The 12,939-nt window shown below is 44.1% G+C and overlaps 1 protein-coding gene across 1 annotated transcript in view; it reads right to left on the reverse strand.

Moving 5' to 3' along the window:
* LOC310786625 (serine/threonine-protein kinase STK11-like) overlaps window positions 1–12,939 on the reverse strand; it is a 30,276-nt gene that overhangs the window by 15,437 nt on the left and 1,900 nt on the right. The window contains exons 3-8 of the mRNA XM_083647862.1: window positions 12,518–12,601; window positions 9,305–9,394; window positions 9,049–9,181; window positions 8,573–8,709; window positions 8,071–8,198; window positions 6,294–6,351 (exon numbers count right to left, since the gene is read on the reverse strand). Of these exons, the coding sequence (XP_083503988.1) occupies window positions 6,294–6,351; window positions 8,071–8,198; window positions 8,573–8,709; window positions 9,049–9,181; window positions 9,305–9,394; window positions 12,518–12,601 (630 nt within the window). The remainder of the gene's footprint in view (window positions 1–6,293; window positions 6,352–8,070; window positions 8,199–8,572; window positions 8,710–9,048; window positions 9,182–9,304; window positions 9,395–12,517; window positions 12,602–12,939) is intronic.

The following is a 12,939-nucleotide window of genomic DNA, read 5'->3' on the forward strand; positions in this document are numbered from 1 at the left end:
TCATTGTGTGAACGAGTTTGTGTGTATGAGTGGGCACAAGTGTGGAAGGTGGGAGTGTAGTGAAGTGTGTGTGATGCGTGGGAGGAGCGTGTACATGTGTGTGTGTGTGCTGACGTTAGTGGCGGTGTACAATGCTGCTGGCCAGTATGAGGTTTAATTTGTAGGGTTGTCACATCATATGTCCACTCCATATTTGTTTGCCAGTTATTAGTATTCCTCTTTATGTTCCACTTAAACACAGATCATTGCCAGAGTTTTTCTTCTTTTCCCCCGGGAACGAGAGCACTCCTACCCACTTCCCATTGTCTTATTGAGTGTGTGTCTTCTCACTCTGCCACCTCCACCACTGCAGTTGCGTTAAAAAAACACATTAAAATGGGTAATTATCTGTGACAAAAAATTGGCTAGAATGCACAGAAAGCGTTTGCTGCAGAGTAACTTTTTGGTGTTAGGCCAGTCTGCAATCTAATGGGGGGGGGGGGGGGTGGATCACTTACTCATTTGTATAAGGTGACCATCTGACATTAGCTGACCAATAAGCCATAAGAATTGGACTTTGCCGCCGTACAAGAGTCCATTAAATGGCAGTTTGGATCACAATAGTAATCCTGCAAGACAAACTCCACATTGAGAGGTGATGAAAAAGCACAGGCGCTGTTGCTGCTGGTCATTAAAATTGCATCGGCGCCAGCATGGTGCCTCTACCCTTCTCAGTCGCCCTTAATGTTCATATTTACACTGAGCGAGGTAATTAATTCCAAAGAGCCATCTGCCCTTTTGCTTGTTTAAATATTTATACAACAGTCAGTCTTTTTTCAGACGCCATTTATTCCTCATTCACCGTCGCCCATTCTGGCTGCCGCTGTATGGAGAAGAGCTAGCTAGATTAGCTACCATATACGGCACAGAGATCGATTTGATTCTCTTGATTAATTCATTGTTGTTGACTAGTGCCACAGAGAAGAGAGGGGTACTCAGGCAGTAGAAGCTCTAGTGCCACAGAGAAGAGAGGGGTACTCAGGCAGTAGAAGCTAGTGCCACAGAGAAGAGAGGGGTACTCAGGCAGTAGACTAGTGCCACAGAGAAGAGAGGGGTACTCAGGCAGTAGACTAGTGCCACAGAGAAGAGAGGGGTACTCAGGCAGTAGAAGCTCTAGTGCCACAGAGAAGAGAGGGGTACTCAGGCAGTAGAAGCTCTAGTGCCACAGAGAAGAGAGGGGTACTCCGGCAGTAGAAGCTCTAGTGCCACAGAGAAGAGAGGGGTACTCCGGCAGTAGAAGCTCTAGTGCCACAGAGAAGAGAGGGGTACTCAGGCAGTAGACTAGTGCCACAGAGAAGAGAGGGGTACTCAGGCAGTAGAAGCTCTAGTGCCACAGAGAAGAGAGGGGTACTCCGGCAGTAGAAGCTCTAGTGCCACAGAGAAGAGAGGGGTACTCAGGCAGTAGAAGCTCTAGTGCCACAGAGAAGAGAGGGGTACTCAGGCAGTAGAAGCTCTAGTGCCACAGAGAAGAGAGGGGTACTCCGGCAGTAGAAGCTCTAGTGCCACAGAGAAGAGAGGGGTACTCCGGCAGTAGAAGCTCTAGTGCCACAGAGAAGAGAGGGGTACTCAGGCAGTAGAAGCTCTAGTGCCACAGAGAAGAGAGGGGTACTCCGGCAGTAGAAGCTCTAGTGCCACAGAGAAGAGAGGGGTACTCCGGCAGTAGAAGCTCTAGTGCCACAGAGAAGAGAGGGGTACTCAGGCAGTAGACTAGTGCCACAGAGAAGAGAGGGGTCTCAGGCAGTAGAAGCTCTAGTGCCACAGAGAAGAGAGGGGTACTCCGGCAGTAGAAGCTCTAGTGCCATAGAGAAGAGAGGGGTACTCAGGCAGTAGAAGCTCTAGTGCCACAGAGAAGAGAGGGGTACTCAGGCAGTAGAAGCTCTAGTGCCACAGAGAAGAGAGGGGTACTCAGGCAGTAGAAGCTCTAGTGCCACAGAGAAGAGAGGGGTACTCAGGCAGTAGAAGCTCTAGTGCCACAGAGAAGAGAGGGGTACTCCGGCAGTAGAAGCTCTAGTGCCACAGAGAAGAGAGGGGTACTCAGGCAGTAGAAGCTCTAGTGCCACAGAGAAGAGAGGGGTACTCCGGCAGTAGAAGCTCTAGTGCCACAGAGAAGAGAGGGGTACTCAGGCAGTAGAAGCTCTAGTGCCACAGAGAAGAGAGGGGTACTCCGGCAGTAGAAGCTCACAAATCCACTAGAAGTGTCATCATCAGTGAGTAAAAGAGGAAGGAGAAAGTAGTCGAATAAAAACGCAAAATCGCGCGGGCAGTGGGAGGAACCAGCAATGGCATCAGCGTGCACACAACACATTAAGCCATTTTCATGTTTCATGGCACACCCATTAATTTCCATGGCCAATACAATGAATGACATGGCCGTGATTTCAAAGCCATTCCGAGGCACTCAATTGTGGAAGAGAGAATGACAACTTTTGCTCCTCTCTATTCTTCTTTATTTCTGAGAGCTTTCACATAACACTAGCACACACACACACTTCAGTCATTTGTTGCCATGGTAACTGCTGCCAGCAGGCGCATCAGCCCTTGTGTAGTGGATAGCCTTTAAAGGGCTAGCTGGGAATGTGAGACTGGATAGAGATGTTTTTAAGTCTCACTAGTGCAGAGATGTGTGGATATCTCCTTTCATGGTCTGTCCAGAGCAATCTAGTAAGAGAGTGGCGTCAGCGGAGGTCCAAAATGCGTGACTCAGTAGCCAATGAACAGCCAGGAAGCGGTCTCGCACTACTTTTGAATGCTAAAATAAAGCTGATAATGTACAATTTGATTCTTTAAAAAAATCCCTTTCAAAGTACAACACAAACTGTCCATTTTGCTGCAACTCGACAGTGCTGCTTAATCCAGAACCTTACTTCCTGGAAAAAACTGCTCCATTGGAGTGAATGGAGATGTCGCGACTCTTCCTATATATGGCTCTGGGTCTGTCTCCACACTGAGGCCTTCGCTCTCCTTTTGCAAACTGACAGCTGACCTGAACACTTTTCAGAAAACATTCCTTGGCGTCACAGTGAGTGAAATATCTGCGCGTCCACATCTCTATCACCAAGTGTTGTTACATCTGATGTAATGTGCAGGTGTTGTCATTAATATGCATTTATTATACACAGGAAAACTCAAATTAATTTTGTTTTTGCTCATGTTTTAGTAGCTCTCTGTGCAGTGAAAATAAAATGCGACAAAAAAAAGAGTATGTAGTCGATACAGTTGATTAGCTCCAGTTAGTTTGAATTGGTTTCATCGTATTAAGTTTGAGCCATGAGATCCTGTACAACATAGACTACACATAGACTACAGTACATAGACTACACATAGTTGGCCCCATAAACACTTTATATACAATAACATAAGTACTTTTGATGAAGACAGGAGATCTGACAGTAACTGGCTCTGTGAATCTATTTCTACAAAACAGGCTTGGGCAAACATATGAGATGGTGATGAAAGGCTAAAAACAAATACGCTCTATTTCAACACAACACAGGCCACAGAAGAGCTGCTGACTATGAAGGACAAAGAAAGAGGAAGAAGGACACGTGCTATTAAACTATCAACAAAATAGGACAAACCAAAAAGTGCAAGGCTTAATGCAACAAATAAATCACAACAGTGTAGCTTATTTTCACAAGCACATTGCACTGATTGTGTGCGTGACAGAAACACGCTCCTACTTAGGGTGTTGTTCAATTAATTAATCAATCAATCAAAAACAAACTATTTATATAGCACCTTTCAAACCAATAAAATGCAAATAAAAGTGCTTTACAAGCGATTGACAAAACGTAGGAGGTTAGAAATTTATTTTTAATACGACAGTTAGTTCTGGTCGAGCAATTTGATTGGACAAGAGACAGAGGCATTCCATGCATGCTGATATACAGTATAACAGCACGGGAGGCTTCACTGTCTCCACTTTTACAGCTGTTCAGACGTAATTAGACGCATTAGGCTGCGTCCACAGTTCACACAACGTTCGCATCTAGTAGGGACAGCGATATGGATACATTTGACCTTAATTATGAATAGTAGGCTGAAATCATCTGTGCTTAAACCTCAAAGTAGCTCATGTTAGCTTAGCTAGCTTGCAGTCGGGAAGCTGCAGGCAGCACGTTTACCTGTTGCTTGGCAACACTTGGTAGTGCAATCCTGAGTGAACTGTCTTTGTTGGCGGAGACAAATAACTGACACAAATCATCTGTTGTCTCAAATTACACAAATGTATATTATGTAAGGGTTAATGCACGACGAGGTGTCCATTATCACTTTTTAAGGGACGACGTGGAGGCGTGAACCGTCCGAGGCGAAGCCTCGGACGGTTATCCAGTGATAATGGACACCTCGAAGTGCATTAACCCGCTTATACCATGGTCACTTGCCAAAGAAACAAAACAAGACCATTCATTTATATTTCCATGCATTTTGCAATCAAAATCTAGTTTTCATAACCTTGAATATGAGTTGAGAACCGGCGAGACAAAATAGTCCCCTCGAGATTAGGCTATCATGGGATAAAATGGCTGCTTAGTTTCTACACCTGGCACAATTCTAGAATCAAGCTAACTAATAATTTGGCCAATTGTAGCCTATGTAACAACATACAAAATAAAACGGCAATGTCTAAGAATGCAACGCCATGTAACTGGGTCGTTTAAACTCGCATTCCAGGGAATTGCGTTAACGTCTGCGGGTCTTATAAGACGTAAATGGCGCGAGGCAGGAGTAGAGTGAAAACTATCTGCTTTCAGTATGTTGGAGTCCAGGTATGTTTTGTACAAGGACGTCTCTCAGTGTGCAATCCCGCACCGTATCGTCAATACACGTTCGCTAATAAAACTGCTTGTTTTGCCATCTGCGGGAAGGCTCAAACTGTCAATAGTGTTTGGCAACATGGAAACGACTCTATACATGAGTATTATTCTCCAGGGTTTACTGTGGGACAGAGAAAATGTGCGTATGAAGAGGCGAGAGGAGAGAGAGCGAAAGGAGGACAGCACAGCGCTGTTGACACACACAGTGCGTGCATCTCTCTCTACGCCCATTTTCTCTGTCCGGAGAGTGGCTCATAATGGCTCAGAGCCGGCTTCTGTCAGGGGAGGGAAATCTCCGAAACGAAAATCAAAATTGTAAATAAGAGTTATTTTTGATAAACTCAGCACACAGGGGTGATTTAAATACTTACTTTGACCAAGTAAATTTTTTTCTCAACTTGTCATATTAACCCTTAACGGGGGTATAGAGCTCAAACAGCTCTCTTGATACCACTGTGAAACTATGGCGCATTGATATGAACGGTGAACAGACCATTTAGCTAGGTGTCCATTATCACTGTACAATATCACAAAATAATGGACACCTTGCAGCCAATCAGAATCGAGTATTCACCCAGACCATGGTATAATACTTGATGAATAGCTTTGTTTATAATACTGTTGTATACGGTAAAAGCAATATCACACTTGAGGTGGTGCTGTTGTACTGCTGTGATTTGCTCGTTGGCACGAGGCTGCAGGCTGAGTGCCGAAGATAATCACAGCTCCGCTGATATCCAGTAACAACAGCACGACCTCGAGTGTGATATTGCTTAATTAGAGACTAATGCACACCAACACCCCCCCCCCCCCACCCCCCACACACACACACACTCCCCACACACACAAGGGGAAAAAAGTGTTCCGAGTACGAGGTGAGTAAGACAACAATAGAAGATGGCTAGTTAAGATAATAAAATATAAATAAAATGTAATACAATCCATAAACATATTACGAAATAATACAAATAAATTGATTATACAGTAGTAAAACAGTAAAATGCTACTAAAATAAAGTTGAATAAAATTAATAATAATGATAATAAATAAAATAAGTATAAATACTAAAATGATAAAACTACGGTACATAACAATCAATATTGTTAATATTACCGTTGTTGTACCCTGGTTTCCAGCCCCTATAAATTGCAGTTTTCAACACTATTTGAATTTGCATGGCAATTTAGGTCACCGAATCAGTGGTGTCTTGTGTCCAGAGTAAATAAGTGTTCACACTTTTACATGTCATCCATTGGAATTTGTTGTCTTCTATATCCATAAATCAAATCAAATCAGTCCCTGATCAAATCAAGTCAGACCCTTATGAATTGACATTCATAGACTGGATACAAGACTAGTGTTGTTTCCAATTCATCTGAAATGTAATTTGCAATTTGTTTTGCTTCTTGAGTGGCAAACAGGAGCATGGTTACTTACTTATGCTGTCTGATGTGTTGTATTGAGAACCTCTTTGCAGGGTCATATTCAAGCATTCCTGGAACAAAAAAGGAGGACTGTGTGTTTAGTGTCTTTTAAGGACAAGCTGCACAGATGTGTAAATCATGCCACATTTCTTAGAATTTGGTAAAATAACGGTCTACGCTATAATATTTTCCATTATAACAAATACAGCAGTCTTCAGCAGTATTCGACAGACATAAAGGATGCCATTAGCTTTTTATAGTGGTTTTGGGAAAATATCCATCTATGCTATTATATTTTCCATTATACCAGCAGTATGCTTAAGAAAAAAGAACTTTAGAAACCACTGACTTACAGTATATGTAATGGTGCAAACAGAAAAGAGCAGTGCAAAGTGAGGATGAAGCCTTCAGAAGAGCCAGACTGGTTCATGGGTCTTCTTTATATATACCGTATAGCTGGATTGTATTTACACCTGCCATTAAAATGCATCTCCAGTACACATTGAAATCAGATTTCTCTTTCCCTTAACAAAATGCAGATCGCCAATGCCGTGTATGTCACTTCCTCTTGTAATATTTACATCCTATTCACCTTATTCTTTGCCCACACATGGACGCTTCCGCATTACGTCATTTTGTAATAGTATTTCCGTTTTGACTTGCCAAAAACTCCGCAGGCAAGATGGCTGCGCACACTCCGCATCTAAAGTGGCAGAATTACTCCCCCATAAAGTAACATATCTTGGCCAATACGTATGTAACATACAAAATAAAACAACCCGTAATATCTTAATTTTATGTAGAATGCAGAGGACATGTAACTGTTTAGTTAAACTTGCATTCCAGGAATATTGTGCTCTTAAGATGACGTTAGTGGAGTCGAGGCTGTTGCGTCCTGAAACCCACATAGGTTGCGTTAGGCGTAACCTATGTGCGATTCGAAATAACGCATCCGAGATAGAAACGTTATGAATATATAGCCACGTTATAAACAACAAACTAACGCTGGTGATCCGTATGGAAACAGTGTTACTCGAAATGGTTAAAAGTTATATCAATGTGGTCATTCAGTGGCATTTTACTGCCATATAACATAACTAACTAGCAGCACATAAGGCAACTAGCGCTGAACCGGAAGAACAAATACGTTTGCGTTGAACGCGGAAGAGAGAAAAAGTGGGCGTGGTGAATAAGGTGAATACACCTGAGGGCAAATGGCTTGTCTGTCTGTCTTTTTTTCCTCCTCCATGAGTATCCTTTTTTTTCTGAATTCCCCCCCATTTTCTCCCCAATTGTACTTGGCCAATTTCCCCCCCTACTGCCCCAGTCGCTGCTCCACCCTCTGCCGATCTGGGGAGAGCGGTAGACTAGCACCATGCTTCCACCGACACATGCGCAGTTGCCAGCCGCTTCTTTTCACCTGACAGCGGGGAGCTTCACCGGCAGGACATAGCATGTGGGAGCACCAGTTTCCTTCCGCCCCGAACAGGCACCCTGACCAACCAGAGGAGGCGGCGGCGCTAGTGCATGCATATCCATTTTTGATGTCTACCACCACATTAACATTCCCATAGCTCATATGCAGACACAGCCATTTGCATTTTACACTTGGTTGATAATGTAGCCAGATGTGTCTCTGATCACGATCAGGTGATTTGGGTTGATTGGATTTTCAGTACATCTTGCGTGCATTTACACTTGATTTGATGCATTCTGGCACCGATTACAATCTAATCACCCAGGATGCATGTTAATGGCAGGTGTAGAGGAGGTCAGAGAAAGAGTCCTACCTCTGAGCAGGTTTGACAGGAGTGGGCCACAGTCCTTGGGGATGCTGTACTCTCCTTTTCCAATGTTATCAAAGAGCTGGTAGATGTAATCACCTTCAAATGGGTACAAACTGGTTGTGATGTTGTATCTGAAACACAAAGCAAAGCATTGTCCATTATTATAGATCCCTTTGATGGTCCAGCTTTACATCAACTCCCTTCAGTTCCTCTTTACTTAATAGGCTGAAGCACATTGTATCTGTCTTGTGTATGAAATGTGCTCTGTAATATGATGTGATAGTGATATGTATAATCTAAAGAATTATGTAAAATAGCAACTGAAATCTCTCACTCCCTTAATCGTTCACACCACATACAATTATGTGTGTGTGTGGGGGGGGGGGGGGGGGGTCAATTATAGCCTTTCATGAAAAAAAAAAAAGAAAAAGATGAAGTGAGGTACTTTTAAAGTATTTGATGGATCATTCATCATCATCAGATTCATCATCAGATGCAGCCTTACAGTGTGACACCAGCTGACCAGATGTCCACCTTGAACCCTGAGAAGGTGTCCAGGCCGTTGGCAATCTCTGGCGGCTGGAACGCCGGAGAACCCTGGCTCGTCCGACACGTGTCATCCTCCGCGAACGGCTCCAGAGCCTGAAGAGGGTATAGACACCATGTAGACACCATGTTATAATCCTGATCAGAACACATCTGGCATTTCACATCAAATTTAGAATTGAGGAATTGAATTTTTCCAAACACATTGTTTAGGGTTGAGGTCTACCTTCATTACTATCACATGAAGTAAGATCTAACCAGGAATAACAAAACAAACCTAAAGTTGAGAAAGTTCAACGCATAGACCTGAAGGCTCTCTGAAGCGGTAAGCCACGGAGCAAAATAAATAGTCAACACCAGAAATCAGGCGAGTCCACCTCCTAACATACTGACTTCTGCAACACCCAGGTCAAGTCCACCTCCTAACATACTGACTTCTGCAACACCCAGGTCAGAGATCTTGAGCCCTCCATCCGTTGTCAGTAGGAGATTCCCTGGTTTGATGTCTTTGTGAACGATGCCCTGGCCGTGCAAGTACTCCAAACCATCCAGCAGCTGGCAGAAATACCTGAAGATGAACAGAAATAGGACATATCTTTGAACTGAGCAGCTGTTTTGGCCTAAACAAAGAACAGTGTTGTTATTATGGGTAAATCAATTATTAACATGCAATTATGAAGTAATGAATTACCCATGGGCTTGATACACAGGAAACTTTTTCTCTGGGACACTGTCCAGCATTTCCTGCATCCCACACACACAATACTCCATGACCATATACGTGATACAGTCAAGGAAATTAGCTTGTTATCTAGTTAATGCAATGAGCAGCACACCAACTCCATTGGTCAAGGCTGCTACATCAGTTTCACCCAAAACGCATCAAACACTCCATTTGTTTGGACTTATTAGTCCAGTCACTATATCTCAAGTCAGAGTCAAGTTTCAAGTCCCCAGTGTTCGAGTCCGAGTCACCAAAGAAGAGTGCGTGTCGAGTTCACATGAGCGTGAATCCCCATGTAGGTGGAACAAACATGCATGGCCTTGTACAAAATGTAATAATGTCACAGTATTAATAAAGCTATCAATAGCTTATGCCAAATTATTAGGCCCTATTACAAAAAATGAACAAAAACGGGGAAGGGGGGGTATCAATTAACAAGTCGGAGTCCTTGTCTCTAACTTCTGAGTCCGACTGCACGAATGCTCATGTCCAAGTCCGGATCATCAGTGCTCCAGTCAAAGTCGAGTCACAAGTCCCGAAGATGAGTTCAGGACTCGGACTCGGGTACTAAAACACTGGTGGAAAACCTAATCTACAGATCCTCCTACTTCTCCTATATTCTGCAGATGCCTAGAAGAAGCCCAAGCTGTAAAGAGGTCACTTCACTTTCTACTATTCAGTAGCAGTCATCTTTATCAGAGCCTTGAAAAAGAAAATGCTTTATTTACATCTGAACACCATATGCCAATAATTTGACAGAAATATTACATCTGCTGTTCAATAGGTTTCATTAAATGAATGGACAAACTCCATCTGTTGAAGAGACACTTGAAAATACACTAGCCAATTGCAACTTTTTAGATAGACTGTGCACTCAACATAGTCAAACTATTGATAGTGAACTGATAGAGAAATGTGTCCAGAATAGCATCATCTCAAATGGAAGCACAGACCAAAGGGTGTTTTTGTTTTTTTTAGGTTTTACATCTGGAGAGATTAGAGATACGACGGGGGCGGGGCTAATAAAAAGATCTGTTATTCAATGAGATGAGAAACACTTTAGACCTTTTTACAAGCCTTCGTCAATGCGGAAGCATGGGGCTTTCAGAGGGCAGATGAACGCTGGGGGGATTTCCAACCCACTGGGGAAGAGCCGAGAGACCCGGAGCGCTAAATAGGCAGGACTCTGACACAGAGGGAGAGCCTTTAGTCACGACTACATCAGTAGCCTTCTCTCGTCACACAGCAAGAGGGGAAGAAGAGGGCTCAAGAGGGCGGAAGGGGAGGGAATGCAGAGGGGAGGGGGGGAGGAGGGAACGCAGAGGGGAGGGGGGGAGGGAACGCAGAGGGGAGGGGGGCACTGCTGTACGAGCCGCGGCGTGCGCTGACATTTAACAGCCTCATTAATTAGCTGCTGGAGGGACTTCACATGACCGACACGAAACACACACACAGGAAGGAACGAGAGGAGGAGAGGGAGGGAACAGGAAGCAACGAGAGGAGGAGAGGGAGGAAAGTTGCGTATCGAGGGACCGAGGGGGAGATTCCATCCGGCCTCATCACTTTTTCTACCCTCAGTCGTTGCCGGTTCAATCAGTAACACACATTAGGAGTAAATTGAGTGGATAGATGATGCAGTTGCTTTCAGCTGGGCTGGGGCAGGCAGAGTAATTACCACTGTTGAGCCCCGTTTAGCCGACTGACGTACACACCAACACTGACGTACACACACAACACTACACTACACTACACTACACACCAACACTGCCAGTTCAGACAAGGCTGTGGGTGGACTGACCTGGGGTGGGGGGGGGGGGGGGGTAGCACCAAGTTCTGGACAGGCCTGTACCACACAGATGCTAACACGCCATACGTGCAAGTAACCTTCAACTGTCAACTGAATGAGGTAGTTCACACTATGGGCGGGGCATAACACAAGCATGAAGAAATATCGTAAAAGACAATGATACCAACAGTAAATGATGAAGAAGGGGGGGAAATCAGGCTAAACATTGTCAGTACGAACTGAGTCTGATGTTAGTGTGACTCAGCAACTAAAAGAAAAGATAATGCAACTCATCCTCAGTCATCTCATATCTGCTTTCTCACCGGTTGAGCAACTCATAATCACTGGTTCTGAAATGTCAACTGACGTTCCTGAGGGAAGGTACTTAACAGTATGACACTGACAGACATCGTTTATGTATCCAAGATGAGCACAGCTGGCAGCTGACAGCACAATTGGGTGCGTCACTGATGTCCAAAAATGACTGTTTTACTAAGTGATATCTGCAGACGTCTAAGGAAGCTGCAGAGAACGTTATGAGAACACTGACCTGGCGAAGGGCTGGAAGACTGAGGGAAGAGACCATGATGCTGAGCTTTACCTTTTCCCCAAACGGGTGAAGGTGAGGGGCGCCCTCAGCTGGTCATCTCCATGAATTACAACACTACAGCATGGGAATCCCAGCAGCCAGGTCACTGCAGTAAGCAGTAGCCCTGTTTTCATGTACAATACAAGATGTGTATGAATAGCACTGAAAGCTTAAGAAATCCTCCAGAGGTAGAAATACAGTATGTCTCAATTTAAAATAGTATTCTACACCTCAGATACTAGTCACTCTGCATTGCATTCACTGACAAAGCATGATCAGGCTGAGTTCCAAATGCATCACAGCACAAGATTTGTGATAGATAGGGGCATCTGGGTAGTGTAGAGGTAAAAGCCTACCACCGCAGGGCCAGACCTCGGGTTCAATTCCCGGCAGAGGTACTTCAGGCATGGTCAGACGTTCCAACAGACAATTGGCTGTGTCTGGAGATGGAAAGCCGGTGGGGTATGTGTCCTGGAGCTGCAATAGTGTCTCCTCTGGTCGGTCAGGGCTCCCATTGAGGGGGAGGGGAACTGGGGGGGATAGCGTGATCATCCCACCCGCTACGTCCTGCCGGTGAATCTCCTCAAAGTCAGGTGAAAAGAAGCAGCTGGTGACTACATGTATCGGAGGAAGCGTGGGCTAGTCTACGACTCTCCCTAGATCAGCAGAGGAGCAATGACTGGGACAGCAAGGGGGATTAGCCAGGTACGATTGGGGAGAAAACGGGAGGGAGGGGGGGGGGGGGGGGATAATTGTGAAAGACAGAATTTAATGTGCAATTGTGCATAACTTATCAAAAGGATATATCTTCTGCTTCTCCTCATTATACAAGACATCCACCAACTGAATTACATTTTTGTGCCGCAATCTTTGGAGCAGCTGGATCTCCCTGGAAAACATCAGACAAGAAAATAATTACACTTAATTATTTACAGATGAGAATTACATTTAAAACAGCCACGTAAAAAAAATTGACAATATACAATGCTGTAAAGACAAGTGCATGGTTTAGTTAGGTAATTTAAAGTCCCTGGAAACCAAAATCCACAAAAACGTTCTATGTTATTTAGGATCTTATGTTAGTAATTGTGTGTCTCCGAAATTATTATACATTACTTTCAACCCAAAGCCTTAAAATCGACACATACAATGCTGTAAAGACAAGTGCATGGTTTAGTTAGGTAATTTAAGCATAGCAGCACATTGAAACAGGATCATTGGGGATGC

Source organism: Poromitra crassiceps (genome assembly GCF_964638095.1).
Source record: "Poromitra crassiceps genome assembly, chromosome: 12".
NCBI classification, from domain to species: domain Eukaryota; kingdom Metazoa; phylum Chordata; class Actinopteri; order Beryciformes; family Melamphaidae; genus Poromitra; species Poromitra crassiceps.